At 41.3% G+C, this 27,439-nt stretch overlaps 1 protein-coding gene across 1 annotated transcript in view; it reads right to left on the bottom strand.

Moving 5' to 3' along the window:
* The window catches only part of adarb2 (adenosine deaminase RNA specific B2 (inactive)), a 496,547-nt gene that overhangs the window by 159,888 nt on the left and 309,220 nt on the right, over positions 1 to 27,439 (bottom strand). Inside the window, exon 5 of the mRNA XM_060825723.1 lies at positions 11,441 to 11,555. Coding sequence (XP_060681706.1) covers positions 11,441 to 11,555 — 115 coding nt within the window. The remainder of the gene's footprint in view (positions 1 to 11,440; positions 11,556 to 27,439) is intronic.

Here is a 27,439-nt window from a genome sequence, read left to right as displayed (position 1 = left end):
GAATAAATATTTTGCATCAGTCTTCGTAATAGAGTATATTAATAACATACCAAAACTACTAAATAAATAATGGGCAAAAGGGAGGAGCAGTAATAAGTACAATATCTATCATGAGAGGAAAGCACTATTGAAACTAATGGGGCTAAGACAAATAAGGCCCATGGTTACACCCTCGGATGTTAAAGGAAGCAGCTGCAGTGATAGTGGATGCATGAGAATAGAAAATCATTTTGAATTCCATAATATAATCAAACAGAGTTAACATTACTTTATGAAGGAGTAATCTTGTCTAAAAAAATAATGAGAATGCTTTTTGGAGGCGACAAATGGAATAGTTAATTGGGAACAACGAGACAAAATGCATTTGGATTTCCTAAAGGTGTTTAATAAGGCACCAGATATAAAGCTACTTAGAGTCACAGCAATGTAGGCAGCACGCTGGCACAATGGTTAGCACTGCTGCCTCACAGCGCCAGAGACCCGGGTTCAATTCCTGCTTCAGGCAAATGCCTGTGTGGAGTTTGCTCCGTGTGCTCCGGTTTCCTCCCACCGTCCAAAGATGTGCAGGTCTGGTGAATTGGCCATGCTAAATTGCTCTAGTGTTAGCTAAGGGGTAAATGTAGGGGTGTGGTTGGGTTGCAGGTCAGTGTGGACTTGTTGGGCTGAAGTGCCTTTTTCCACACTGTAAGTAATCTAATCTAAATATATAGCATGGAAACAGACTGTTTGGTCAACTCGTCCATGCTGACCAGATATATTTGGCCCATATCCCACTAAATCCTTCATATTCCAAGACCCATCCAGATGTCTTTTAAATGTTGCAATTGTACCAGCCTCCACCACTTCCTCTGGCAGCTCATTCCACACATGCACCACCCTCTGCGTGAAATAATTGCTCCTTAGGTGTCTTTTAAATCTTTCCCCTCTCACCTTAAACCTATGCCCTCTAGTACTGGACTCTCCCACCCCAGGAAAAAGACCTTGTCTGTTTACCCTACCCATGTCCCTCAAGATTTTATAAACATTTAAGGTCACCCCCTCAGCCTGCAACGCTCCAGGGAAAATAGCCACTATCCATTCAGCATCTCCCTATAGCTCAAACCCTGCAGCCCAGGCAACATCCTCATGAACCTTTTCTGAACCCAGTTAAATTTCACAACATTCTTCCTATAGCAGGGAGACCAGAATTGCATGTAGTATTCCAAAAGTGGCTGAACTAGTGTCCTGTCCAGCTGCAACATGATTTCCCAACTCCTATACACAATGCACTGACCAATAAAGGCAAGCATATCTTAAAAGCAAGATATTTCACTTAATAAGATAACAGTCATTGAATTAGGGGCATTATGTTAGAATGGATAGCGGATTGCATAACTGATAGAAGACAGAGAATTGGGAAAAGGGCATTTCAGGATGTCAACAGGATGTCAATTGTGTGCCACTGGGATCCATGTGCAGGTCAGAATTATTTATGAATTATATATATAAAATAACTTGGAGGGACATGAGAATGCTATGGCCAAGTCATAATAGATGGGAGGGCAAGTGGTTAGGAGTCAGCAAAGGGATATAACAGGTTAAACGATTGGACAAAATCTCGGCAGAAGGAATATGATGTGGGAAAATGTGAAATTATGCACTTTGGCAGGAAGAATAGAGTGGCTGAATATTATTTAAATGGAGAAAGTCTGCAGAAAGCAACAGTTCAGAGGGATTTAGAATCATCAGGCGTGAATCACAAAAAGCTAACGTAGAAATGCAAGAGGTAATAGGGAAGGCAAATGGAATGTTGGCCTTTTTTTCAAAAGGGATGAAGTGTGAAAATAGAGAAGTCTTATTTAAACTTTACATGGCACCAATTATACCACACCTACAATATGGTGAACAATGTTAGTTCTGTAGCTAGGGAAAGATATCCTGGCATTGGAGGCAGCCCAGAGAATGGGCACTAGGTTGATCACAAGTATGAAGGGAATGTCTTCTGAGGAAAGATTGTGGAAGTTGGATCTGTATTCACTCGAATTTAGAAAAATGAGAGGCTATCTTGTAAGCATGTATAAGGTTCATAGGGCTTGTCAGGATAGATGACAAGAGGCCTTTTCCCATAGTATGTCAGTCTAGCACTCAAGGGCATACTCTCAGAATAAGAGCTTGCCCATTTAAGACAGAGATGAGGAGGAATTTCTTCTCTCAGAGTTAAAACTTGCACAACACCAAGTTATAGTCCAACAGGTTTAATTGGAAGCACGAGCTTTCAACCACCTGATGAAGGAGCAGCTTTCCAAAACCTAGTACTTCCAATTAAACCTGTTGGACTATAACCTGGTGTTGTGTGATTTTTAACTTTGTACACCCCAGTCCAACACCGACATCTCCAAATGATGACTTCTCTCAGTGGATAGTGAATCTATGGAATTTTTCATTGCAGAGGATTTTTGAGGCTAGGTCGTTAGGTATATTTAAGGTTGAGATAGACAAATTTATAATCAGCAAGGGAATCAAAGCAAAGGCAGACAAGAATGTTTGAGAATGATCAGATCAGTCATCGAATGGTGGGGCAGACTCAATGGGCTTCTGCTGTTATGGCCTTATGCAGGGGATCTCTGAAGCACAGCAAAAAGGGTCATCCACTTGACACTTTTGACTGAAATGGTTGCAGATTCTTATCTTTGTGCCCACCATCATTACATGCAGATTATTTGTTGAGTTTCCTTTTCTAGTCAATTGTTTATCACAATCAAGAAATAAAGGAAGTGCAAGGGAAGTTGACTAAACTGATTCCTGGGATAGCAGGACTGACGTATGGGAGAGACTGGATTAGGACTATATTCACTGGAGTCTAGAAGAATGAAGGGAGAGCTCATAAAAATCTTGTAAAATTCTAACAGGATTCGACAGGGTAAAAGCAGGAAAGATGTTCTCAATGACTGAGTAGTCCAGAATGAGGGGTCACAGGCTAAGGGTAAGGGGTAGCCCTTTTGGGACAGTGATGTTTCTTCATTTGGAGAGCAGTGAACCTGTGGAATACCCTGCCTCAAAAAACTATTGAGTCCAATACATTGAAGACTTTCAAGAAAGACATAGGTATAGTTCTTAGGCCTAAAAGGATCAAAGAGTATGGGGAGAAAGTAGGAACAGGATACTAATTTGGATGATCAGCCATGATCGTATCGAATTAGGCTCAAAGGGTTTAGTGACCAATTCAGTCTTCTATTGGCTCCTATTTTCTTTGTTTCTCTGCTTAAGCATGACTGGGTATTACATTACAGCAGAGCTTTGATCTGATCTGTTGCTTTTGGAATCACCTAGGTCTGTCTATTTATAGTATTTTCTCTACAATGACTTTGTATAGTGGCACAACAAACAGAAACATTCATCAGTTAATATGGCAACTATTGTTGTCAGCCCAGAGAATACTGCATATCAGATTCATTCATTTCACTGGAGCTCAATGGACTAGAATCTCTTCTGGCTGTCAAGCTGTGGAATTGTGCAAACAGCTATAGGTAAACAGGGCTGATTAATTACTAACAACAGAGACAGGGGAGACATGCTTGTCCTCATAGTGTCCTTAAATTCCAGGTGGATTATTATATGGAGGAACAAGGAATATGGGTGAAATGCAATTTAGTCAACTACAATTTTGAACAATCGCAATAATTATCTTGTGGTCATATGCTTCTATTGTTTGTGCCAAAGGAAAAATGTAAGCATATAGGTTCAAAATACATTGTAGAGGCAGGGAAATAAAATGCATGTTGAAGATCTACAAAAACAAAGTTTTTTTTTTATTTCTAGCCACTAGAATGGAATCTGTTGATTTGTACATAATCTTAGGGTCTTAGGTACAGTGGCTCAGTGGTGAGCACTAAGGGACAGCACCAGGGACTTGGGGTTTAATTTCACTCTCAGGTGACTGTCTGTGTGGAGTTTGCACGTTCTCCTCGTATCTGTGTGGGTTTCCTCCCATAGTCCAAAGATATGCAGGTTAGGTGGATTGGCCATGTGAAATTGCCCACAGTGTCCAGGGATGCACAGGCTAAGTGGATTAGCCATGCGAAATGCAGGGTTACAGGGATGAGTTGAGGTGGGATGCTCTTCAGAGGGTCAGTGTGGACTCAATGGGCTGAATGGCCTGCTTCAACTCTGTACGGATTCTATGATTAACAGGCTCTTTAATTTCTGTTGCCACTGTATACAATGACTTTGATCGGGATTACATATTTCTATTTTGTCTATAAGTGACAACATAATGAAACAATCAGCTAACTCCTGGCATTTGACACCCATGTGTAATATAATTCACCTGCCTATCCCACATTAATTAGCTTCTTTACAGAATAAACTTCTAAAGGGAAACTGGAGACAAAAAAAATCAGGAAAAATTTGATCAAACTCTTGAAATATAATTAGGTAACAGAAATTCCAAATTATGAAACTGGTGATATAAAACTCTCCATCACAACCTTTGCTCACTATTTCTATCCAAACTGTTTAGCTTAATGTAACGATTCTCAGTTTGACACTATTTTGAAGAGTCATATTGGAGTTGAAATGTTAACTTTGTTTCTTTATCACAGATGCTGAACTTCACCAGCACTTCCTGCATCTGTAGTACATGGCTTTTGTTAATATTCTTTATCCTGATAATAACGATATATGAAGAAAAACAATTGGTAGAATAGAACTTGAGGTTGCTGAAAAAAGGCACATTTTATTGAAGCTTTTCATGTTGCACTCCTCAGGACAACTCAGGGGAAAAGACTAACACATAAACTGTATGAGAGCAAAGAGCTAATTGTTTGACAAGTGGACTCTGATCATGGCATTGCCATGAAAAGTTCACCAGTTAATGATTGACAGTTAACTGTCAGGCTTTGTTTAAATTTTAAATCCACAGGATGACTCTGATTGATCAGGGCATTAGCCTGAGAAATGAAACAGTGAAATGCTATCACCTATTTTATTGAGGTGAAACAGGTGCGTTCTTTCTGTATGGAGGTAACATGAGCCTATATATTAACATATGTAGCTTCCATTACACACAAGTGTGTCAAACTGTGAGACCAACTGACAATCTTAAATTGGTCGTCAGTATAATTCCTTACATACTCAGTCACTGTCAGTGCCAGTGTGTTTCCAGGTATGTGGACTGTATGTGCCAAAGACGGATGGATCACATCAAATAACATAACCCTTCAGCTAAGCAATGAGCAAATTAATAACAAGGATCAACCAGGCTGCACTAGTGAAACCTGCAATACAGAGTCCAACACTGATGTGACTCTACAACTAAACAGCAGGATGATTCTAAGTATGTGGCCATTCCTACTAATACAAACATCAACAGATATATCCATAGCAGGTTGATCAGTAAGGATAGGTTCAAATATATTTTTCCCTCTTTTCCCTCCTATATCACCTGCTATAGACCCAGACCAGCAGCTATGTCCTTTCGGACTCAACCATCCTGGTCAGTAACAGTGCTGCTGAAATGCTCTTGTGGTGGACATTGACGTTCCTCCACCCTGAGTATACTCTGTGATCTTGTCACCCTCAGTAGTTATTCCAAGTGGTGCACAACAAGGAGGTCTATGGATTCACCAGCTGAGAGGTGGGCTGGCCATATTTGGTACTCAGCCAAAGGTTCCTTGCCTCATGTTAGACCTGGCGCCATGAGACTGCATAGGATTGAGCATCAATATTGTGGACTGCCAGGGCAGCACCTTCCTGGCTGTTTACCTGTTTACCTCTGTGCTGCCACCTCTGCCTGCTCTGTCCTCCAATTGGATCACAAGATATTAATGGTGCAATCTTGGATGTTGCCTTTGAAGAATGATTCCACTAAATCAGACAAGTGAGAGACGGCTTTCCGAATTTTGGCATTTGCACCCCCGATGTTAGTAAAGAGAACTCTGCAGGATTGACAGGGCTGGATTTACTTTTTGTTGTTTTCTATGCCTAGGATGATGCCATTTGTTTTTCTTCCTCTTTTTATAGCTCTTTAGCAGTTGACATAACTGAGTAGCTTGCTGGGCCATTTTAGAGGAGAGATAAGGCTCAACCACATGACTGCAGGCAAAAAGTCTTCCATTGCTTAAAGGTCATCAGTGAACTAGATGGGTTTTCTCAACCATCAATTATGGTTTCATGGTCATCATTAGACTTTTAATCTCAAATTTCTTTCCTGTGACCTCAAGTTTCTCCATGTGCCATGGTAGGATTTGTACTTGGTTCCCTGGAGAATGATCTGGATTACTAGCCTAGTGACAATACCACTATGCCATCACCTCTGTCATGCTTGTGCCTTCTCAAGCATATATTTGCAGAAAACATTCATTCAAAATATTAACTACTTTGGCTCATTACAATTTTGTGCATATTTATCTATTTGTATGATCTTCCCTGTTCTCTGATTGGGCTCATGATGATGTGGCACTATTGTGCAATCCAACCAGGAGCTGAAAATGTGTTGCTGGAAAAGCGCAGCAGGTCAGGCAGCATCCAAGGAGCAGGAGAATCGACATTTCGGGCATGAGCCCTTCTTCAGGTTCATGCCCAAAACGTCGATTTTCCTGTTCCTTGGATGCTGCCTGACATGCTGCGCTTTTCCAGCAACACATTTTCAGCTCTGATCTCCAGCATCTGCAGTCCTCACTTTCTCCATCCAACCATGATACCTGTTTTCCTTACTCTTCATCTTCAAGCTGTGAAGCTGATTAAAAATTATACTAGTGAGTTTTGAGAAGATTTGTAGCTCAGGTTGAGGTTTTGGATGTAGATTTGTTTGCTGAGCTGAAAGATTCATTTCCAGACATTTCGTTACCTTACTAGGTAACATCTTCAGTGGACCTCACATGAAGCAATGCTGAAAATTCCTGCTTTCTATTTATATGTTTGAGTTTCTTTGGGTTGGTGATGTCATTTCCTGTGGTGAAGTCACTTCCTGTTCCTTTTCTCAGAGTGTGGTAGACGGGGTCTAAGTCGATGCATTTGTTGATAGAGTTCCGGTTGGAATGTCATGCTTCTAGGAATTCTTGTGCGTGTCTTTGTTTGGCTTGTCCTAGGATGGATGTGTTGCCCCAGTTGAAGTGGTGTCCTTCTTCATCTGTATGTGAGGATACTAGTGAGAGAGGGCCATGTCTTTTTGTGGCTAGTTGGTGTTCATGTATTCTGGTGGCTAGTTTTCTGCCTGTTTGTCCAATGTAGTGTTTGTTACAGCCCTTGCATGATATTTTGCAAATGATGTTAGTTTTGTTCATTATCTGTATAGGGTCTTTCAAGTTTGTTAGCTGCTGTTTTAGTGTGTTGGTGGGTTTGTGGGCTATCATGATGCCAAGGGGTCTGAGTAGTCTGGCAGTCATCTACCACCCCCTGAGGAAAGGAACAGGAAGTGACTTCACCACATGAAATAACATCGCCACAGGAAATGACATCATCCACCCAAAGAAACCCCAAACATAAATAGAAAGCAGGAATTTTCAGCATTGCTTCGCATGAAGTCCAATGAAAATGTTACCTAGTAAGGTAACAAAACATCTGGAAATGAGCCTTTCAGCTCAGTGAGCAAACCTTCATCCAAAAATTATATTGCCTGTAAGTAATGTAAGAAATTTCCAGTGAAAAGCAAATTGCAAGCTTATCAATAAAAGTTACTGATAAAGTACTGTAAGTTAAAAACAATTAAATCAGATCACACTTCAGTATTCTTATTTAACTATTTGACTTACATAATTACATTATAAAAGCAAAGAATCACCAGATTTTGGAATATGTGGAATATTTGTATTAATGTTTTGGAAGATGGTCATCCTAGAATCTGGAAATTGTGTGACAATTGCTCACCAGTTCAAATGTATATTACTTTTTTGAATTTATAGATGTCTGACTGATATTGGACAACAGGAGAAAATCTATACAGTATTGCTTGATGTCTCACTCATTGCTGGCTATAGGGGCAACTCCTTGCCTCAAACTGCTGGATGATTTACACATTAACAATGTCATATTTACATACTTTTGGATGGATGTGATTGCAATGGAGAGAGAGTGGAAGAGGTCTATGAGAATGATTCCAGGGTTGGACAACTTCAGTTTTGAGGACAGAAGTTGGAACTATGTTTATTGCAGAGGAGAGGAGGCTTAGAAAAGGTGTGATGACATCTTCAAAATCTTGAGGGGTTCTGTAGAGTCGATCAGGATCAATGGGTCAGCTGGGAGATCATGTTGCTGCTGTACATGACATTAGTTTGGCTGCTTTTGAAATACTGCATGTGATTCTGGTCTCCCTATTGGAGGAACGATGTTGTTAGAAAAGATTTACAAGGATTTTACCAGGATTGGAGGGCTTCAGATAGCAAGAGAGGCTGAATTGGTTGGGGCTACTTTCCCTGGTGCTTCAGAGGCTGTGGGTGACCTTATAGAGGTTTATAAAATCATGAAGTATATGAATAGGGTAAATAGACAAAGACCTTTCCTCAGGGCAGCGGAAACCAAAACTAGAGGACATAGGTTTAAGGTGAGAGGGGAAGTATTTAAAAGGGACCTAAAGGGAAACTTTTTCATACAGAGGGTGGTGTCTGTATGGAATGAGCTGCCAGAGGAAGTGGTGGAGGCTGGTACAATTACAACATTTAAAAGGCATGTGATGGGTATACGGATAGAAAGGGTCTAGAGGGATATCGGTCAAATACTGGCAAATGGGACTAGATTAAGTTAGGATATCTGTTAGGCATAGACAAGTTGGACTCAAGGGTCTGTTTCCATGCTGTACATCTCTATGACTCGATTTGTTCCCACTCATAAAAGGATAGAGAACCAGAGGACACAGTTTTAAAGAATTTTGCAAAAGCATCAATTGTGAGGTGACAAAAAATAATCATAGAGTGAGTAGTGAGAAAGTGAGGACTGGAGGTCAGAGTTCAAGAGGGTGGTGCTGGAAAAGACAGCTGATCAGGCAGCATCTGAGAAGCAGGACAGTCAACGTTTCAGGCATAAGCCCTTCATCAGTCATTCCTGGTGAAGGGCTTATGCCTGAAACGTTGACTCTCGGATGCTGCCTGACCGGTTGTGCTTTTCCAGCATCACGCTCTTTGACAGTGAGTAGTGAGAGTCTGGAATGCACTGACTAGTGAAGGCAGGTCAAACTGAAGCATCCAAAAGGGCATATGATTCTACCTAAATAAAAACAATATGCAAGGTTACTTGGAAAAAGCAGGAGATTAGCAAGAAGTCAAAATCCTCAGGGAGTCAGTGCAGACACGATATGCTGAGTATTCTCCTTTTTGCACAGTAACAACTCTGCAAGTCATGTGTTTAGATTGTCAATTAATTCTTCAGCAAATTCTTGGTCACTTCTTCACTTTCATCATCATGAAGCCATTCTCTTGATGAAGGGTATTTGTCATTTGTGAAATTAAATAATTATCAGATGTGATCTAAAGGCACCTAAAGTCATAACTCGGTTTATTAAGCGACATCCCTCTCAAATAGGATGCCCTTTAGAGAGTGTGTAAAGTTCATAGCTGATAATAAAGAAATGGCAGATGCCGTGAATAAATGTTTTGCTTCTGGCTTCACTTTCAAAGGTCCAAAAAGACATCCCAGTAATGCCTGTAATTCTGGTGGATAAAGGAGTGAGGAATTTGTTGAAATTCAAATTGCTGGGAAAGAAATACCGAAGAAGCTTTTAGAGCTACAGGTTGAAACACCTTGGCACTGACAGAATTCATTATATGTTCTCGGAAAAAGTAGCTAATGAGGTAATAGGTAACAATTAAATTCTAGAAAGATTTCATTTGTCTGAAAAATAACAAATATAACAATCCTAATCAAGAAAGGTATGAGGTAGGAAAAATGGAAACGGGAAGCCAACTGGCTCAATGTCACTCATGGGGAAGGTGGTGGAATTGATCATTAAAGACTTGTGTACTTGGAAAAATTCAAGATAATTTGGAAGAATCTGTATGGTTTTGTGAAAGGGAAATCCTGTTCCAACAAGTTAACTGAAATGCTTTGAAGGAGCATGTATGATATGGATGAAGGAGAACCCATTGATGCCCTTTGCTTGGATTTCCAGAAAGTATTTGACAAGGTTACGGATAAAAGGTGCAAAATAGGAGTTCATGGTTTGGAGGTAGCATACTACCATGGATATAGAATTGGCTGGCTGCTAGAGAATGAATAAATGGGTCCAAAATTGGATAAGCACTGGAAAAGCACAGCAGGTCAGACAACATCTGAGGAGCAGGAGGGTCGACTCTGCTGTGCCTCAGATGCTGGCCTGACTGGCTGTGCTTTTCCAGTGACACACATTTTGACTCTGATCTTCAGCATCTGTAGTCCTCACTTTCTACCAGTGTGAATAACTGGGTCTGTTTCAGATTGTCAGAATGTAACGAGTGGAATCCTGCAGTGGTCTGTATTGACTCTCGACTCTTCACAATTTATAACAATAACTTGGGTGAGGGGAGTAAAGGCTTGGTGGCTAGATTTGTGTATGACAAAGGTAGGTTGGAGAATTTATTATGAAGCTGGTATATCAAGGATTGATATAGATAAGTTACGTGAGTGGACGCAAGTCTGACAGATGGAAGTATAATCTAGAAAAATATGATGATGTCCACTTTGTCAGGAAGAATAACAAAGCAGAGCATTATTTAAATGGAGAACACCTGCAGAAATTGGAGGTGCAGAGGGACCTAAGTGTTCTGCTATACGAGTTACAAAGGGTTTGTGTGCAAGTGGAGCACATAATTAAGTAAGGCTGATGCTAATCTTTATTAAGAGAGGAACTGAATACATAAGGATGTTATGCTTCACTAATGTAGATCACTGATAAAACCACATCTCCAATACTGTGCACAGTTTTGGTCTCCTTATTTAAGGAAAGATGCAAATGCATTGGTTGAAAGAAAGTTTGCTCGATTGATACCTGGAATGAGCAGGTTGCCTTGTAAGGAACAACTGGACAGGTTGGGCTTGATTTTACTGGAGTTACAAAGAGCAAAGGATGATTTGATTGATGTGTATGAGATTGTGGATGGCTTTGACAGAGATGAAGGTATTTTCCTTTCTCTGCCAGAGGGATGTGTGACTTTGTAACTTTTTGTCTGAGAAGGCAGTGGAGCCAGGACTCTCAGGATATTTTTAAAGCAGAGGTAGATAGCTTCTTGTTACACAGGGGAATCAGAGGTTACCAGGGATAGATAGGAATAGGGACTTTAGAACAAAAACAGATCAGCCATGATCTTACTGAATTGTGGAGAAGATTGAAGGATCAAATGGCCAATTTCATATGTTAAACATGAATAATATTTTATTAAATAGGCTAGACAAAAAAAAGCATAAGTTACTAAATTAATATGAAAATAAGAGTCTTCCAGGAGACAACATTTTCAGAATCAGGCAAAATAAACTTGAAGGTTTAGATTTGTCTTACCTCTTGTCATTACAATTCCTGCTAGTACCTTATGACGTGCATGTGAGGAGGTCAAATTGTCTGTCAGCTCTTTGAATTTCCCTGTGACCATCTGGAATATTGCATCCGCAAACTCCTGAAAGATACAGATAGATGTTGTTGCTGTGAGGCTTGTTTTCAGGACAATCTTATGTTGTCCACTCCGGAACACATATTGAAGGCTACCAGTTCTATGATTGCTTCTGTTATTGAGCAATTGTTGTGATAAAAAGAAAAAAGAAATGAGTGATTTTTGTTTCTGTTCTGAATGCTGAATGATAAGACATCAGGCATGATCTATTCAAAACATATGTTTCATATTTATTTGTTATTTCTCAATCTTCACTGCTGTGTCCAGTACTTTCTTTAAACTGTCACTAATCTTCCCTTCGTCTTCCCAGTTCACTTTTTATACTAGTTGAAAGTTTTAAATCCTTTTAATGATTCATTTGTTCAGGTTAAATTATAAATACATACAGTTGAAACTGGTAAATGCATAATAAGCATTGTACATTTTAAGGTTGTTTTTTCTTGGTTCCTGTGAGTGAGCAGTGAAGAATAATTCTTAGCCTGTAGTTACCACTATACATGAGAAAGTTACATTATGCAATTTTCATTACATTCAACTCAGTTTGTAATAGTTTTGTATGTAATAAAGTCTAAGTAATTTTGACAAATTTAAATGAATAATCTAGAGTTTTGTGATGAATTTATATTTAAATGAATTTCTGCGTGGGCTTGCGGATATTTTGAAACATCCTTAGGTCATATTCAGCAGATAAATAAAAATGAAATGTTATCTTAAGACCTTCAAAACCTTTAAGGCCAAAACCATTAAAAGAGGAAGATTTCTTCATTTCTTGGTATTAATCAAGCCAAAAAAGGGATTTTTTTTCAAGTTTCCCTGGAGTATCTTGAAGGCGATGATACGGAGCACTAACTCCTGCTCTGCATTTCCAACATTATCTTCTAATGTTCGCTCATGAACATCACAGGTTGTCTAAAAACCAGTTAAGACAGTTATTTAGACTGAATCTCCTTTGAATGTCAGATAGGTACTGCCTGTTCTAATTGAGCTACTCAACTATAATATCTTGTTCTGGTATGGTCCCTTTTATAATCTCATATCAATGATGCATATATATTTACTTACATGTGCTATTCATCTGTGAGTCATTTGACTATCATTAATAATGCTGATGAAAATAATTGATCAGTTTTAAATGATTGGATTAATATTTGAAATTTGCAAGAAGATAAATGATCCTACAAGGTGCATACAATTTAATGAACATAACAATCTGTACAGTCCTGTGTTTTGTCTATCACAGGTCAGATGACATGCTTGCCAGCCTCTTTTTAAAGAGCAAATTTATTTGACCTAATTTCGTGATTGACAGAATATGCAGCATTTTTAAAGTTCTGGTTTTGGGCCCCTGATTGCTTTCTGGTAAACATAATGATAATAAAACCATTTTTAAGAGCAAAAGTTAATTTTTAAATGGCAAGATGAGGTGAAATTGTGAGACTAGGTCAGAGGCAAAAGGTGTCACGGTGGCTCAGTGGTTACCACTGCTGCATCACAACACCAGGGTTCCAGGCTTGATTCCAGTCTCAGTCAACTGTCTGTGTAGAGTTTGCATGTTCCGTCCGTGTCTGCATGGGTTTCCTCCTACAATCCAAAGATGTGCAAGTGAGGTGGATTGGCCATGCTAAATTGTTCATAGGGTTCAGGGGTATGCAGTAGTCAGTGATAAATGTAGAGTAATACGGTACGGGAACAGATCTGGGTGGGTTATTCTTCAGATAGTTGGTGTGGACTTGATGGGTCAAATAGCCTATTTCTACATTATAGGTATTCTATTCTGACTATCAAACTGAGACAAACTTTGTAAAACACAAAGTCAGTGGTGTTTTCTTCTGAAGTAACATTATTGATTAAAAACAATGCAGGTTAAATGATTACAAGATAAAATAATTCTCATATGAAACCCTAAATGAAAGTTTCTGTAACTGAATGTAATACTGTTGACATCACTTGCATGGCAGTTGCAGTCAGGCTTGCAGTGTTTATAATTATGAATATCATTCAGCAGAGGCTGCTAAATGGCAGTAGAAATAAAGTTCACAAAATGCTAGTGATAATTCGGAGAGTGAATATCATGGAGATTGTCAATTTAGATTGGAAACTGCCAACTGCCAATTAAATAAACTTGGCTAACTAAAGGTCCTATAGTCTGACATGGACAACTCACCTGGTTTCAGAGGAGACAGATCCTACTAGCTCACCTGTTTGACACCTCCCTTGTGCCAGGATCAAGGATATCTCTTTCTTTGATCCTTGAGAGTATTCTCAAAGGGGACAGGGACCAGCAAGGAAGTTGTCGTGTGAATTGGAACTGATGGCATAGGATGAGAAAAGGATGAGGTTCTGAGGAGAGAATATAGGAAATTAGGCAGGAATTTAAAAAGGAGGTCCTCAAGGGTAGTAATACCTGGATTACTCCTGGTGCCACGAGCTAGTGAGGGTAGGATTAGGAGGATAGAGCAGATGAATGCATGGCTGAGGAGCTGGTGCAAGGGGGAAGGGTTCACATTTTTGGATCATTGGGATCTCCTCTGGGGTAGAAGTGACCTGTACAAGAAGGATAGATTGCACCTGAACTTTAAGGGGACTGATATACTGGTAGGGAGATTTATTACAGTTGTTCAGGAGGATTTAAACTAGTAAAATGGGGCTTCGGACCCAGGGAGATAGTGAGGACAGAGATCAGTCTGATGCTGGTACAGTTGGGAAAAAGAGCAAGTCAAACATACAGGCCAGGCAGGAATAAAGCAGACAATGAGATAGAAATGATGCATTGGAATAAATGCAGTTTAATGTAAAAGGCCTAATAGATAAAGCAGATGAACTCAGGGCATAGTTAGGAACATAGGACTGGGATAACATAGCAATTACAAAGATGTGACTCAGAGATGGATAGGACTGGCAGCTTAATGTTCCAAGATACAAATGCTATAGGAAGGAATGAAAGTGGGGGCAGGGGAGGGGGCAAGAGAGGAAGGGGAATGGGGTTTTTGATGAGGGATAATATCACAGCTGTACTTACTGGGATATTCCAGGGAATAGAACATAGAACATAGAACATAGAACAATACAGCGCAGAACGGGCCCTTTGGTCTTCGATGTTGCGCCAACCTGTGAACTATTTTCAGCTCGTCCCCCTACACTATCCCAATATCATCCATGTGCTTATCTAAGGATTGTTTAAACCTCCCTAATGTGGCTGGGTTGACTACCATAGCAAGTAGGACATTCCACACCCCTACCACTCTCTGCGTCAAGAACTTGCCTCTAACATCTGTCTTAAATCTATCGCCCCTCAATTTGTAGTTATGCCTTCTTGTACAAGCTGACGTCATCATCCTAGGAAAAAGTCTTTCACTGTCTAATCCTCTGATCATATTTTATGTCTCTGTCAAATCCCCCCCAGCCTTCTTCTTTCCAATGAGAACAGACCCAAGTCTCTCAGCCTTTCCTCATAAGACCTTTCCTCCAGACCCGGCAACATCCTGGTAAATCTTCTCTGCATCTTTTCCAATGCTTCCACATCCTTTCTGTAATGGGGGGACCAGAACTGTACACAATATTCCAAGTGTGGCCGCACTAGTGTTTTGTATAGTTGCAGCATGATATTGCGGTTCCGGAACTCAATCCCTCTACCAATGAAACCTAACACACCGTACATCTTCTTAACAGCACTACCCACCTGGGTGGCAACTTTCAGGGATCTATGCACATGGACTCCAAGATCCCTCTGCACATCCACACCATCAAGAATCTTTCCATTGACCCATTACTCTGCTTTCCTGTTATTCTTCCCAAAGTGCATCACCTCACATTTAGCTGCATTGAACTCCATTTGCCACCTCTCAGCCCATTTCTGCAGTTTATCCTAGTCCCCCTGCAACCTGTAACATTTTTCCAACTGCCCACTACTCCACCGACTGTAGTGTCGTTTGTAAATTTACTAATCCGTCCATCTATGTCTGTGTCTAAGTCATTTATAAAAATGACAAACAGCAGTGGTCCCAAAACAGATCCTGTGGCACACCACTAGTAACTGGACTCCAAACTGAATATTTTCCATCAACCACCACTCGCTGCCTTCTTACAGAAAGCCAGTTTCTAATCCAAACTGCTAAATCACCCTCAATTCCATGCCTTTGCATTTTGTCCATCAGCCTGCCATGTGGAACCTTATCAAAGGCTTTACTGAAGTCCATGTATACCACGTCAACTGTCCTACCCTCATCTACATGCTTGGTCACCTTCTCAAAAAACTCAATGAGGCTTGTGAGACACAACCTGCCCTTGACGAAACCATGTTGACTATCTGAAATCCAATGGTTGCTTGCTAGACGATTATAAATCTTATCGCTCATTATCCTTGACAAAAGCTTTCCTACAACAGGAGTAAGGCTCACTGGTCTATAATTATCTGGTTAATTTCTGCTGCCCATCTTGAACAAGGGCACAACATTTGCAATCCTCCAGTCCTCAGGTACTAAACCTGTAGACAATGACGACTCAAATATCAAAGCCAAAGGCTCTGCTATCTCCTTGCTTGCTTCCCAGAGAATCCTCAGATAAATTCCATCCGGCACACGTAGCTTGTCTACTTTCACTCCTTCTAGAATAACACCTGTGTGTCACTACCTCAATCCTTTCTAGTCTAATATCTCGTACCTCATTCTTCTCCTCCACATATTCTCCTTTTCCTGACTGAACACCAATAATAAATGTTCATTTAGCACCTCTCCGATCTCTACAGGGTCCATACTCAACTTCCCACTTCTGTCTTTGACTGGCCATATTCCTACCCTAATCATCCTTTTATTCCTCACATACGTCCAAGGAAGTTATTTGGGTGGAACTGAGAAATAAAAAAGGGGAGAATCACCTTATTGGGATTGCACTATATACCCCCTAATAGTCAGAAGGAAACTGAGAAACAAGTTTGTAAGGAGATCTTAGCTATCTGTAAGAATAGTAGGGAGGTTATGGGAGGGGATTTTAACTTTCCAAACATAGACTGGGCCTGCATAGTGTTAATGGTTTAGATGGACAGGAATTTAAGTGTGTTCAAGATCCAGTATGTGGATGTACCTATGAGAGAGGTGCAAAACTTGACCTCCTCTTGGGAAATAAGGCAAGGCAAGTGACTGAGGTGTCAGTGGGGGGGGGGGGGGGGGGTGGGGGAGCACTTTGGAATCAGTGATCATAATTCTATTAGCTTTAAAATAGTGATAGAAAAGGATCGACCAAATGTAAAAGTTAAAGTTCTAAATTGGAGAAAGGCCAATTTTGACGGTATTAGGCAAGATCTTTCAGAAGTTGATTGGGGGCAGATGTTCACAGGTAAAGGTCCGGCTGGAAAATGGGAAGCCTTCAGAAATAAGATAATGAGAGTCCAGAGACAGTATATTCCTGTTAGGATGAAAGGAAAGGCTGATAGGTGTAGGGAATGCCGGAATACAAGAGAAATTAAGGTTTTGGTCAAGACAAAGGAAACAAATGTCAGGTAGAGACAGAATAGATCAAGTGAATCCTTAGAAGAATATAAAGACAGTAGGAGTATACTAAAGAGGGAAATCAGGAGGTCCAAAAGTAGATGGGGGTGGGGGGGGGGGGGGGGAGGGGGGGGAGCGGTGGTCGCATGAAGTTGCTTTGGCAAACAGTGTTAAGGAGAATCCAAAAGATTTTAACAAATACATTGAGGAAAAAGGGTAACTAGGAACTGATTAGGACCCCTTAAAGTCAGCAAGGCCACTTGTGTATGGAACTGCAGGAGATGGGAGAGATAGTAAACGAATATTTTGCATTAGTGTTTACTGTGGAGAAGGATGTGGAAGACACAGAGTGTGTGGAAATAACAACCTCTTGAAAAATGTCCATATTACAGGGAAGGAGGTGTACCCTCAAACTCTTGTGTGAACCTAGGGAAGTGATTGCTGGGCCCACTGCTAAGATATTTACATCATTGATAGTCACAGATGAGGTGCCGGAAGACTGGAGGTTGACTAACATGGTGCCACTGTTTAAGAAGGCGTTAAGGATAAACCAGGGAACTATAAACCGGTGAGCCTGACCTCGGTGGTGGGCAAGTTGTTGGAGGGAATCCTGAGGGACAGGGTGTGCATGTATTTGGAAAGGGAAGGACTGATTAGGGATTATCAACATGGCTTTTTATGTGGGAAATCATGTCTCATTAACTTGATTGAGATTTTTGAAGAAGTAACAAAGAGGATTGTTGAGGGCAGAGCGGTGGATGCGATCTATGTGGACTTCAGTAAGGCATTTGACAAGGTTCCTCATGGTAGATTGGTTAGCAAGGTTAGATTTCATAGAATACAGGGAGAACTAACCATTTGGATACAGAACTGGCTCAAAGGTAGAAGACCGAGGGTGGTGGTGGAGGGTTGCTTTTCACACTGGAGACCCCTGACCAGTGGAGTGCCACAAGAATTGGTGCTGGGTCCACTGCTTTTTGTCACTTATATAAGTGATTTGAATGTGAACATGGGAGTATAGTTGGAGGTGTAGTGGACAGCGAAGGAGGTTACCTGACAGTACAACATAATCTTGATCAGTTGGGCCAATGGACTGAGGAGTGGCAGATAGAGATTAATTTAGAAAAATATGAAGTGCTGCATTTTGGAAAGGCAAATCAGGGTAAGACTTATAAACTTAATGGTGAGGTCCTGGGGAGTGCAGGGTCATCGTTCATTGAAAGTGGAGTTGCAGGTAGATGGGATTGTGAAGAAAGTGAGGACTGCAGATGCTGGAGATCAGAGCTGAAAATATGTTGCTGGAAAAGCACAGAAGGATGCTAGTGAAGAAAGTGTTTGGTATGGTTTCTTTTATTGGTTAGTGCTTTGAGTACAGGAGTTGGGAGGTCATGTTGGGCTGTACAGGACATTGGCTCAGCCACTTTTGGTATACTGTGTGCCATTCTGGTCTCCCTGTGATAAGAAGGGTGTAGTGAAACTTGAAAGGATTCAGAAAAGATTTACAAGGATGTTGGCAGGATTGGAGGAGTTCATTTATAGTGAGAGGAAGAATGGACAGGGATTATTTTCCCTGGAGCGTTGGAGGCTGAGGGGTGAATTTATCGAGGTTTATAAAATCACGAGAGGCATGGATAGGGGAAATAGTCTATGTCTTTTCGCCAGGGTGGGTGAGTCCAAAACTAGAGGGCATAGGTTGAAGGTGAGAGGGGAAAGATTTAAAAGAAACTCAAGGTGCAAAATTTTCACGCAGAGTGTGGTGTGTACATGGAATGAGCTACCAGGGGAAATGGTGGAGGCTGGTACAATTATAACAATTAAAAGGCACCTGGATGGACATATGAAGAGGAAGAACTTAGATAGATGTGGGTCAAATGCTGGCAAATTGGAGTAGTTAATTTCAGATATCTGGTCGGCATGGATGCGTTAAACCGAAGAGTCTGTTTCTGTGCCGTAGAACTCTGTGACTCTATTATTCTAAGGGCTGTGCCAGATAGTCTTCTGGAATGCCTTCAGTAAAGTTCCATGTGAAATACTAATACTCAGAATTACACGTGTGCAAGCGCCAGGTAAAAAGGGAAATAAAGAATTGGATGGAAGAGAACCTGTCAGCAGTTACTAGTTCAAGGAGTACACTGGAGACTTGTACTGAGTGGGGTAATCCAAGGCCAGATGTTGAGACTACTATCATCTCCAATCTTATTCAGTGTTCAAGTCCCACCACGTTATCTTTACAATTCTCTGAGACCTGTGTACACTTGTAATTCCAACTTTAGATACTCCAACACTCTTGACAGTGCCATTAAGGTCCACAAGCCCTAGTATTCCCTTCCTAAACATCTCTGCCTCTTCACATCTCATCTCCTGTGATTACCTTGAAGCATTTTACTACATGAACGATATCATTTATGTATAATTTGTGGTTGCTGTTAGTGTAAATGAATGCTCTGGAATGCAAATTGATCCAATGAAGTGATAGATCATTAGGCCTACCTGGATCAACTGAGATTTGGTCCTGAGGGCACAGCCTCAGAGAGAGGGGACAATCCTTTAGAACTGACATGAAGAGGAATGTCTTCAGCCAGTGGGTGGTGAATCTGTGGAACCCATTGCCACAGAATGCTGTGATGGTCAAGTCATTGAACGAGTTTCAGAAATACGAAGATTCTTGATGAGTAAGGGGATCAAAGGTTATTGGGAGAAGGCAGGAAAATGGGGTTGAGAAACCTATCAGCCATGATGGAATGGCGGAGTAGACTAGATGAGCTGAAAAATGACCTAATTCTGCTCCTATATCTTCTGGTCTTATTGCCTTATAGAACCACAGGAGGACTTTTATAACTGGGTTTAACTATGGAAAATGACAATCAGCAAAGGTAAGTGCAGGTTTTTACATATTGACATAAAAAGGGCATATGTACTGAAGAAATTGGCTCAGATATGGTAAATGTTGGGTCCATTATCAATCCCAGTTATTTTCCAACTTCTCCTCAAGCGAGTTTGTGATTTACCACATCTGTGCCTTGAAATTTGGCTCAGTTGGTGTTAGCATATAATTGCTTGCATGAAATCCCTTTGACTGCTAGTTCAAAGAAGGCAGTGATCTCTTTGAAATAATCAGTCAGCTTCTCTATTAAACAAGAGGTAAAATAATTTTAGATTAATGTGTTAAGTTCTCCTCTACACTAAGCAGCCTTGTTTAAGGCATAAGGATTGACTTTGTTATAGAGTCCAGACCTGGAAAAGATTGGCTCCTTTGCTGAAATAGATCGTTTACATAAGTTAGGTGCCACAGAATAATTTGAACCAATGATGCAGATTCGTCCCAAGTATAATGAGGTGGTGCCTTAGATATTTTTGGACTCTTTTCAAACATATTCCCAACCAAGTACTGAAGCAAATAATGCAGAACATCTCCATTTTGTTTTGAATTTTATTATTTCAGAGTTTGTCTATTTTGGTTTGCTCTGCTTTGACAGTGACTTCTTAACTGAACAAGATGGTTTTCATCAAAGCATTCTGAGAATCTCTTCCTTGGACTGTCTGCTTCAATACAGCAATGATAGAATTTGGACACCATCCTCTGGCAACTAGCTTTGTTTGACCGCATTTTTGTCACTCAGATGTGACAGCATTTCAAAACACTCATCACTGCAGAGATATATTTCTGTCATATCTTTGGATTTGCAATGTACTTACAGTCTTGCAATCATGTTTCAAACTGTTTTTATAAAACCACACACAAATAAACCCCAGCGTATTTACAGACAGATCTTGCACCTCCATTTTTTGTCAAATCATCTTTTTTTTTCCCCGGTGCACATCCTGGAGTAAGTGACAGCATCAGTTCCGCTGCCTTCTAAATCTTTGAATGCTTTCTGAAATCTAAATCAAGAATGTACCTTCAGATTTCCAATAACACCATGTTACTATTTAGACAAATACGGTCCTTTTTTTGGCCATGGATTAGATTAGATTACTTACAGTGTGGAAACAGGCCCTTCGGCCCAACAGGTCCACACTGACCCACCGAAGCGCAACCCACCCATACCCCTACATTTACCCCTTACCTAACACTACGGCCAATTCACCTGACCCGCACATCTTTGGACTGTGGGAGGAAACCGGAGCATCTGGAGGAAACCCACGCAGACACGGGGAGAATGTGCAAACTCCACACAGTCAGTCGCCTGAGTCGGGAATTGAACCCGGGTCTCAGGCGCTGTGAGGCAGCAGTGCTAACCACTGTGCCACCGTGCCGCCCGGCATCATGGTTTGCATGATGCCGGCAAATATGAACAATTCTTCACCCAAACTCTAGGGTTATTACCTGATCTATATAATGGTAGTGAGGATAGAGCCAGGCAGAATTATAATTGATGATAGAATGACTCAGGGGATGCTGTTGAAGTCACGTGTAGCTATTTCCGAGAGAAGTTTTGATTTATTGTTGTAGTCACGTGTACCTAAATGCAGTGAGAAGCTTTGGTTTGCGAGCAGTATAGGTAGATGACAGCAAACAAGGGCATACAGATTATAGAGTGCAGAAGCTGTTCTTGAACCTGTTGGTGCACATGCTCAAGCTTCTGTATCTTCTGCCTGACGGAGAGGTTGTAGGAAAGCATTACCGGGGTGGGAGGAGTCTTTGATGATGTTGTAGCCTTTCTACAGCAGTGAGCCCTGTAAATGGAGTCCAAGGATGGGAGGTTGGCTCCCATGATTGTCTGGGTTGTGCATACAGCCTTCTGTAGTTTCTTATAGTCCTGGGCAATGCAGTTGCCGTACCAGGCCATTATGCACCCATACCACATGCTTTCAATGACGCATCTGTAGACGTTGGTGAGGGTCCTCATGGACATGCCAAATTTCCTAAGCTGCCTGAGGAAGAAGAGGCATTGTTAAACCTTTCGATTAGGTTACTTACAGTGTGGAAACAGGCCCTTTGGCTCAACAAGTCCACATTGACCCACCGAAGCGCAACCCACCCGTACCCCTTACTTAACACTACGGGCAATTTAGCATGGCCAATTCACCTGACCCGCACATCTTTGGACTGTGGGAGGAAACTGGAGCACCAAGAGGAAACCTACGCAGACACGGGGAGAACGTGCAAACTCCACACAGTCAGTTGCCTGAGGCGGGAATTGAACCCAGGTCTCTGGTGCTGTGAGGCAGCAGTGCTAACCACTATGCCACCGTGCTGCCCAAAATACCTAGTTGATCATTGCATCTCAGTGGGAAGTCCAGGACAAGTTGTCGGTTATCTCCACTTCGAGGAACATGACACTCTCTACCCTCTCAACCCCTTCTCTATCGATGTATACGGGGTGGGGGGCGGGGGGTGTCCTCCTCTCTTCTTTCTGAAGTCAATGATTAGTTCTTTTTGTTTTGCCACTATTGAGGGAGAAATTGTTATTATTGAACTATGATCTCCTTTCTGACTCATCCTACCGCAGTGGTATCATCAGCAAACTTGGAGATGGTGTTCACTCAGAACTTGGCTACACAGTCGTGGATGTACAGGGAATACAGAATGCATCCTTGGGGGTCTGTAGTGTTGAGGGTTATCATGAAAGAGGTGCAGTTGCCTACCTTCACTGTTTGCAGTCTGTGGGTCAGGAAGCTGAGGATCAAGTTGCTGGGGGCGGAGCAGAGAACGAAATGGTTGTTTATGAGATTTGTTCATTCTTGTTTGGAAACTCAACATAAATAAGCACATCAACCATAATTTCCTATGACATTAATTGCCTGTTTTTGGTTGATGCGACGTAGTGTGCCCGGTTGCTCAGCTGTTTTTCTGCTATTGCTTAAACATTGACAACCCTCTCAGTAATTGAGTTAGGGTGGGGATTTTAAAACCTGAGAAATAATTGTTTATTTTATGTTTGTGATATTGGTACATCTCTAATGAGAGAGCAACCCTATCATCTGCTAGGACAATGTAGACATTTAGCCTCAAAGTGCTTAATATGTTCTCCTCTTTCCATGAGGATATGATGAGTAAGGTCAGCTATCACTGGACAACATTGGGACCTCTGAGATCTGAAGTATGATCAAACACAGTTGTGTTCTGGCATTGATGCTATTTGACATTTTTCTATTTCTTGCTGTCCTATATCTTCAGGCCATCTACAATAGTTACCAGACTGGACAGGAAGCTGTTCAGCCTTGCTCATCTGTGATCCAAAACAAAGGAGTGCCTAGTCATCATCAGAGAGTTGCCCAACATTGACAATACTGCCCTTGCATCCCAGACTGAGAACCACAGCCTACACACTCAGCACAATCCTCTACAGTGGCAAGACCTGGGCAACATATGCTGGGCAGGAGAAAAGATGAAACAATTCCCATCTTCACTATCTTAGTATATTTTGGAGGGCAAAGTCAACAAGCAGAGACCATGAAGAGTCCTCATTTCATCAGCAAACACTCATTGCTAAGCTAATACCTCGGCCAGGTTCATAATAGATGATGGTGGTATAACCAAAGAGCTTCTGTATGGTGAACTGGATCAACACCCCTTGGGTGTCCACACATTGACTGCAAGGACACCAGTAAGTGAGAAGTGGTGATGGTAGATGTTGACATCACCCCCCACCCCCCTCCCCCCTACCCCCACCCCAGCAACTTAGAGATAGTTGCCAATGGCTATGACTTCTGGGAACTGACTGTTTGGAAGTGTTCTGGAAGAAGAAAGCAGAAATGAAAGGATCAGCTGAATAAGAAGAGAGCCCAGAGAATACAGCCAATCAATTGTAAGACTTTTCAGTCCATTACCTTCCTGTGTTGCAAAAGACAGAAAAGATGGTGACTGGGCGCCTGAGCAACATCTGGTGATGCTTAAACCAGAGTTAACACGAGATGGAAAGGCCGCTGGCTGGCCTGGTGTAATACACCTCCATGTCATTTTACCAGAGCACAAGAAAAGTAAGATTTCCATACTGGACAATCTATGTTGCTTCAGTTCAATATGGTAAAACAACTTTTTTTGCTGCCATCCATTGGAGTGACAATAATCCTACTCACCTGCAGAAAGTGGGCTATGTGCATTTACAATGAGTTACCCTCCAAATTCCAACCTCGTCTGTACCATTCCTAAATTACCAGGTTTATCTCAGCAAGGGCAAACACTGACACCTGAACTAACTCTAGCCATGCCGGTTAGGTTTCTGATAATCGCATGATCTCAATGTGGAGGCTGTCATGGCCTTCCTGCGATTTGGAGGGAGGAACAAGAAGGGTTCAGGAGCAGAAGAAGTCACTTGTCTTTTCAGCTTCCCTTGTGAAGCCAGGAGGGATATTACCTTGGTATCTGCCCAGGATACATGGGCCTTTTCTGTCCTGAGCTTCACCAGCTGGTGGTCTCCCTGCTGCCTGAACTCAAGCTCATACAGCTGACTAGCTGCCACTTTCCACCCTGAAATCACCACCAACACCAGAGAGTCTGCTCCAAAAAGCAAATGGACAGCTTCACATCAGGTAAGAGCCGGACCACCAGCAAGGAGAAGCAGAGTGCATCTGGGAGTGTAGTCATGTCGGGGGTGCCACAACATGACGATGCGTCAGCAGGGAGCACAGTTACTGTTTCGAAATGTAGTTGCTCATAGGCAGACTGCAGTTTGAAACACAGCAGCCTGTAGAATTCTTGTCAACTGACCTCTACTGAATGAGTCTTGTAGCTGGGGTACTGAGAGTTCTTAATTTGAAGCAAAAATTATACATCTTGACCTTTGATAGGTCTTTATTCCACAGGGAAATGTTTAAGCTAAAAGGGGATTGTTGACACATTGGCAAATTTTCAGGCAAACTAAACACCTGTGAGGAATAGCCTGAACGAAAAGCTCGTCATGTTAGAAGTGCCCTGCACTTATCTGCTGGAGGTTATGCAGTGGAGGTAGAGAGGTTCGTAGTATATTTGTTTTCAATGCCAATCTGATGAAATGCAAGCACATTGCACACTCCATATACTTCAGTCTGTCCACACTATTAGGGCCACTGAGGGATTTCAGCAAAAAGCAAACTTTTGGAAAATAGGTGAAGGTTTTCTCAAGTGCATAATTCATTAATAAATACCTCTGAAAAATTATGAGGCATAACTAATGAAACCGTTAGAAATATAGAAGCATTGGGAGCCATGAAGAAAGCTTTTTCTTGCCACTGACCTGTCTGTTAGGCTGTTCAGCTAATGCTTCAAATTTTCTGTGAGTTTGGATCAAAAGTATCACATTATAATTTTACTGTTATGACTATTTGGCTGGGCTAAACAAATTAGAGGCAATTTCCTGTCTGTGTACCTCTAACTGGAAGCTTCAAGCGTTAGACAAACAGTTAACTATCTGTATGATTGTCCAGAGCATTTGCCAAGGGATGAGGTGTATTTTCTTGATGAACAAGTGGAAGGCAGTAAAGTAAGAAGGGATTGCTGATGGGGTAGAAGTACGCAGAGGGGTCAGGGATGGCTTTTTGAGGAGAGGGTTGGGATTGGCAGTTTAGAATGTGAGGCAGGAGGTAGTTTAAGGGGTGAAAACTGTTTAATAAAATGATGACAATTCTCATGTTTAAGCCACTCATGTCTCCCAATCTCAGTGCCTCTTTCAGCTCCACAATTACTGGAGAAACCTAAGTTTCTCTGAGCATTGCTCCCTTTGCCTCACTGCCTTTGTCAAGCCTTCGGCCCCAGCATGACTGAATTGCAGCCCTAAGTCCCACCACCTCCACTTTTAAGTCCCTGACTGAGGGACGTTGGTCACTTCTCTGAGAATCTCACTTGGAGTCAAGTATTGTCTGATTAGGCATCTGCTGCTTTATTACAGGTTAAAGACGCTACATAAATGCAAATTATTGTTGTACAGCAAAGTGCTGGAATTTGATTACAAAATAATGACCATTACTCCTTTGTGGGCTGATGATTAGTTCCATCTGTTTCATTTGGGTAGTGTTATGAATTAACTGTGGTCTAATTCCATTAGCCTACTGAAGTTGGCAGTGATACAACAGCACATTTGATTAGAATGACCCGAACTTCATATTGAGGAGGACAGAGACATAGTAACGATATTCTTCACAACTATGATGTGTGAATGCTGATGGGACTTCCTCCCCCGCAGTTCTTTACAGATCAGCTCATCCTTTCCATTTTAATTTAAATAATTCTCAGTCCTGCTCGGTACTAGCAAAGAACGAATCTCAAGACTAACTTTGGTTGACAGAAATTACATTTTAGTGAACTGAGGATTAAAAAGACCACTAACAAATTTTAAACACATTTGCTGCTGCATTTAGATTCCTCTTTGCTCATTGTTCCCAAAATTTCTTTGGTTTCATGACCCCTCAGGGGTCTCTTTGGAAAGCCAATGCCAATTTTGCACAACTCTGTCCTCAAAGTCACCATTACATGTGTTAACAAATGTCAACAAAAAATTTCCTCAGTGCTCTTTAATCCAAACCCTTTCTTTCTAACATACAATCTGAGGTTAAATAATCTAGAACAGTAAAGTTGGTTTCAGGCAAAGGAATCACTTCTGACACAGGACAACAAAGATATTTTTGGCTGATTAAATGCAAAGGCTTTAGTTGAATGTGACATTGAGAAGTGACTGTGACAGTGGACAGCTGGTGGCTTTGTTGACAATTCTGTCATACAAAGTCTGTGGAGAGAAATATGGAGTTGGTGCATTGGGCCAATGATGTTTCATCAGAATATTTGTCAGTTCAAATACTGAAGTCCCAAATGGATTGAGGTCAGAGACAAAGGCCTTGAGGATTTTAAATGGTTGGATGCAACATGACCTTTACTGTAGATGGTTTTGTGGTTCTCAACCTCACTCATGACCAGCATTTGTGTTATTTCTGTTCATTGGGAGAGGCTGGAATATGGAATTTGCTACTGAATGAAATAGCTGAGGCAATTAGCATAGAGGCCGATGGGCCACTTCTGTGCTGTATGACTCTATGGATCTATGATTACACATTTAAGGGGAGGCTGGATAAGTGCATGAGGGATTTAGGAATTGAAGGATGCACAATGGAATAACAAGTATCATCAGGTTATTACAATGTTAAAAATCACACAACACCACGTTATAGTCCAACACGTTTATTTGGAAGCACTAGCTTTCAGAGCGTTGTTCCTTCATCAGGTGATTGAAAGAGCAGCGCTCCGAAAGCTATTCCTTTCAAATGAACCTGTTGGACTATAACCTGGTGTTGTATGATTTTTAGCCTTATCAAGATCAGAAATTTTAGCATCAAAGGAAATGGTTCAGTATGTTTTGACCACATTGAATTTAAGCCTCCCTTGATAAGCTGAATTTCTATAGCCCTGTTTCTCCACCATTATCCTACATTCTGTTGTGAAATTATTTTTCTTTTCGACATCATCCTGTACCCCTTGTAAGTAGCACCTATTTT

The sequence above is a fragment of the Hemiscyllium ocellatum genome, chromosome 5 (assembly GCF_020745735.1).
Source record: "Hemiscyllium ocellatum isolate sHemOce1 chromosome 5, sHemOce1.pat.X.cur, whole genome shotgun sequence".
Taxonomy (NCBI): Eukaryota; Metazoa; Chordata; class Chondrichthyes; order Orectolobiformes; family Hemiscylliidae; genus Hemiscyllium; species Hemiscyllium ocellatum.
Note: the sequence above shows the minus strand (reverse complement) of the source record. Positions and strands in the feature narration are given on the sequence as shown.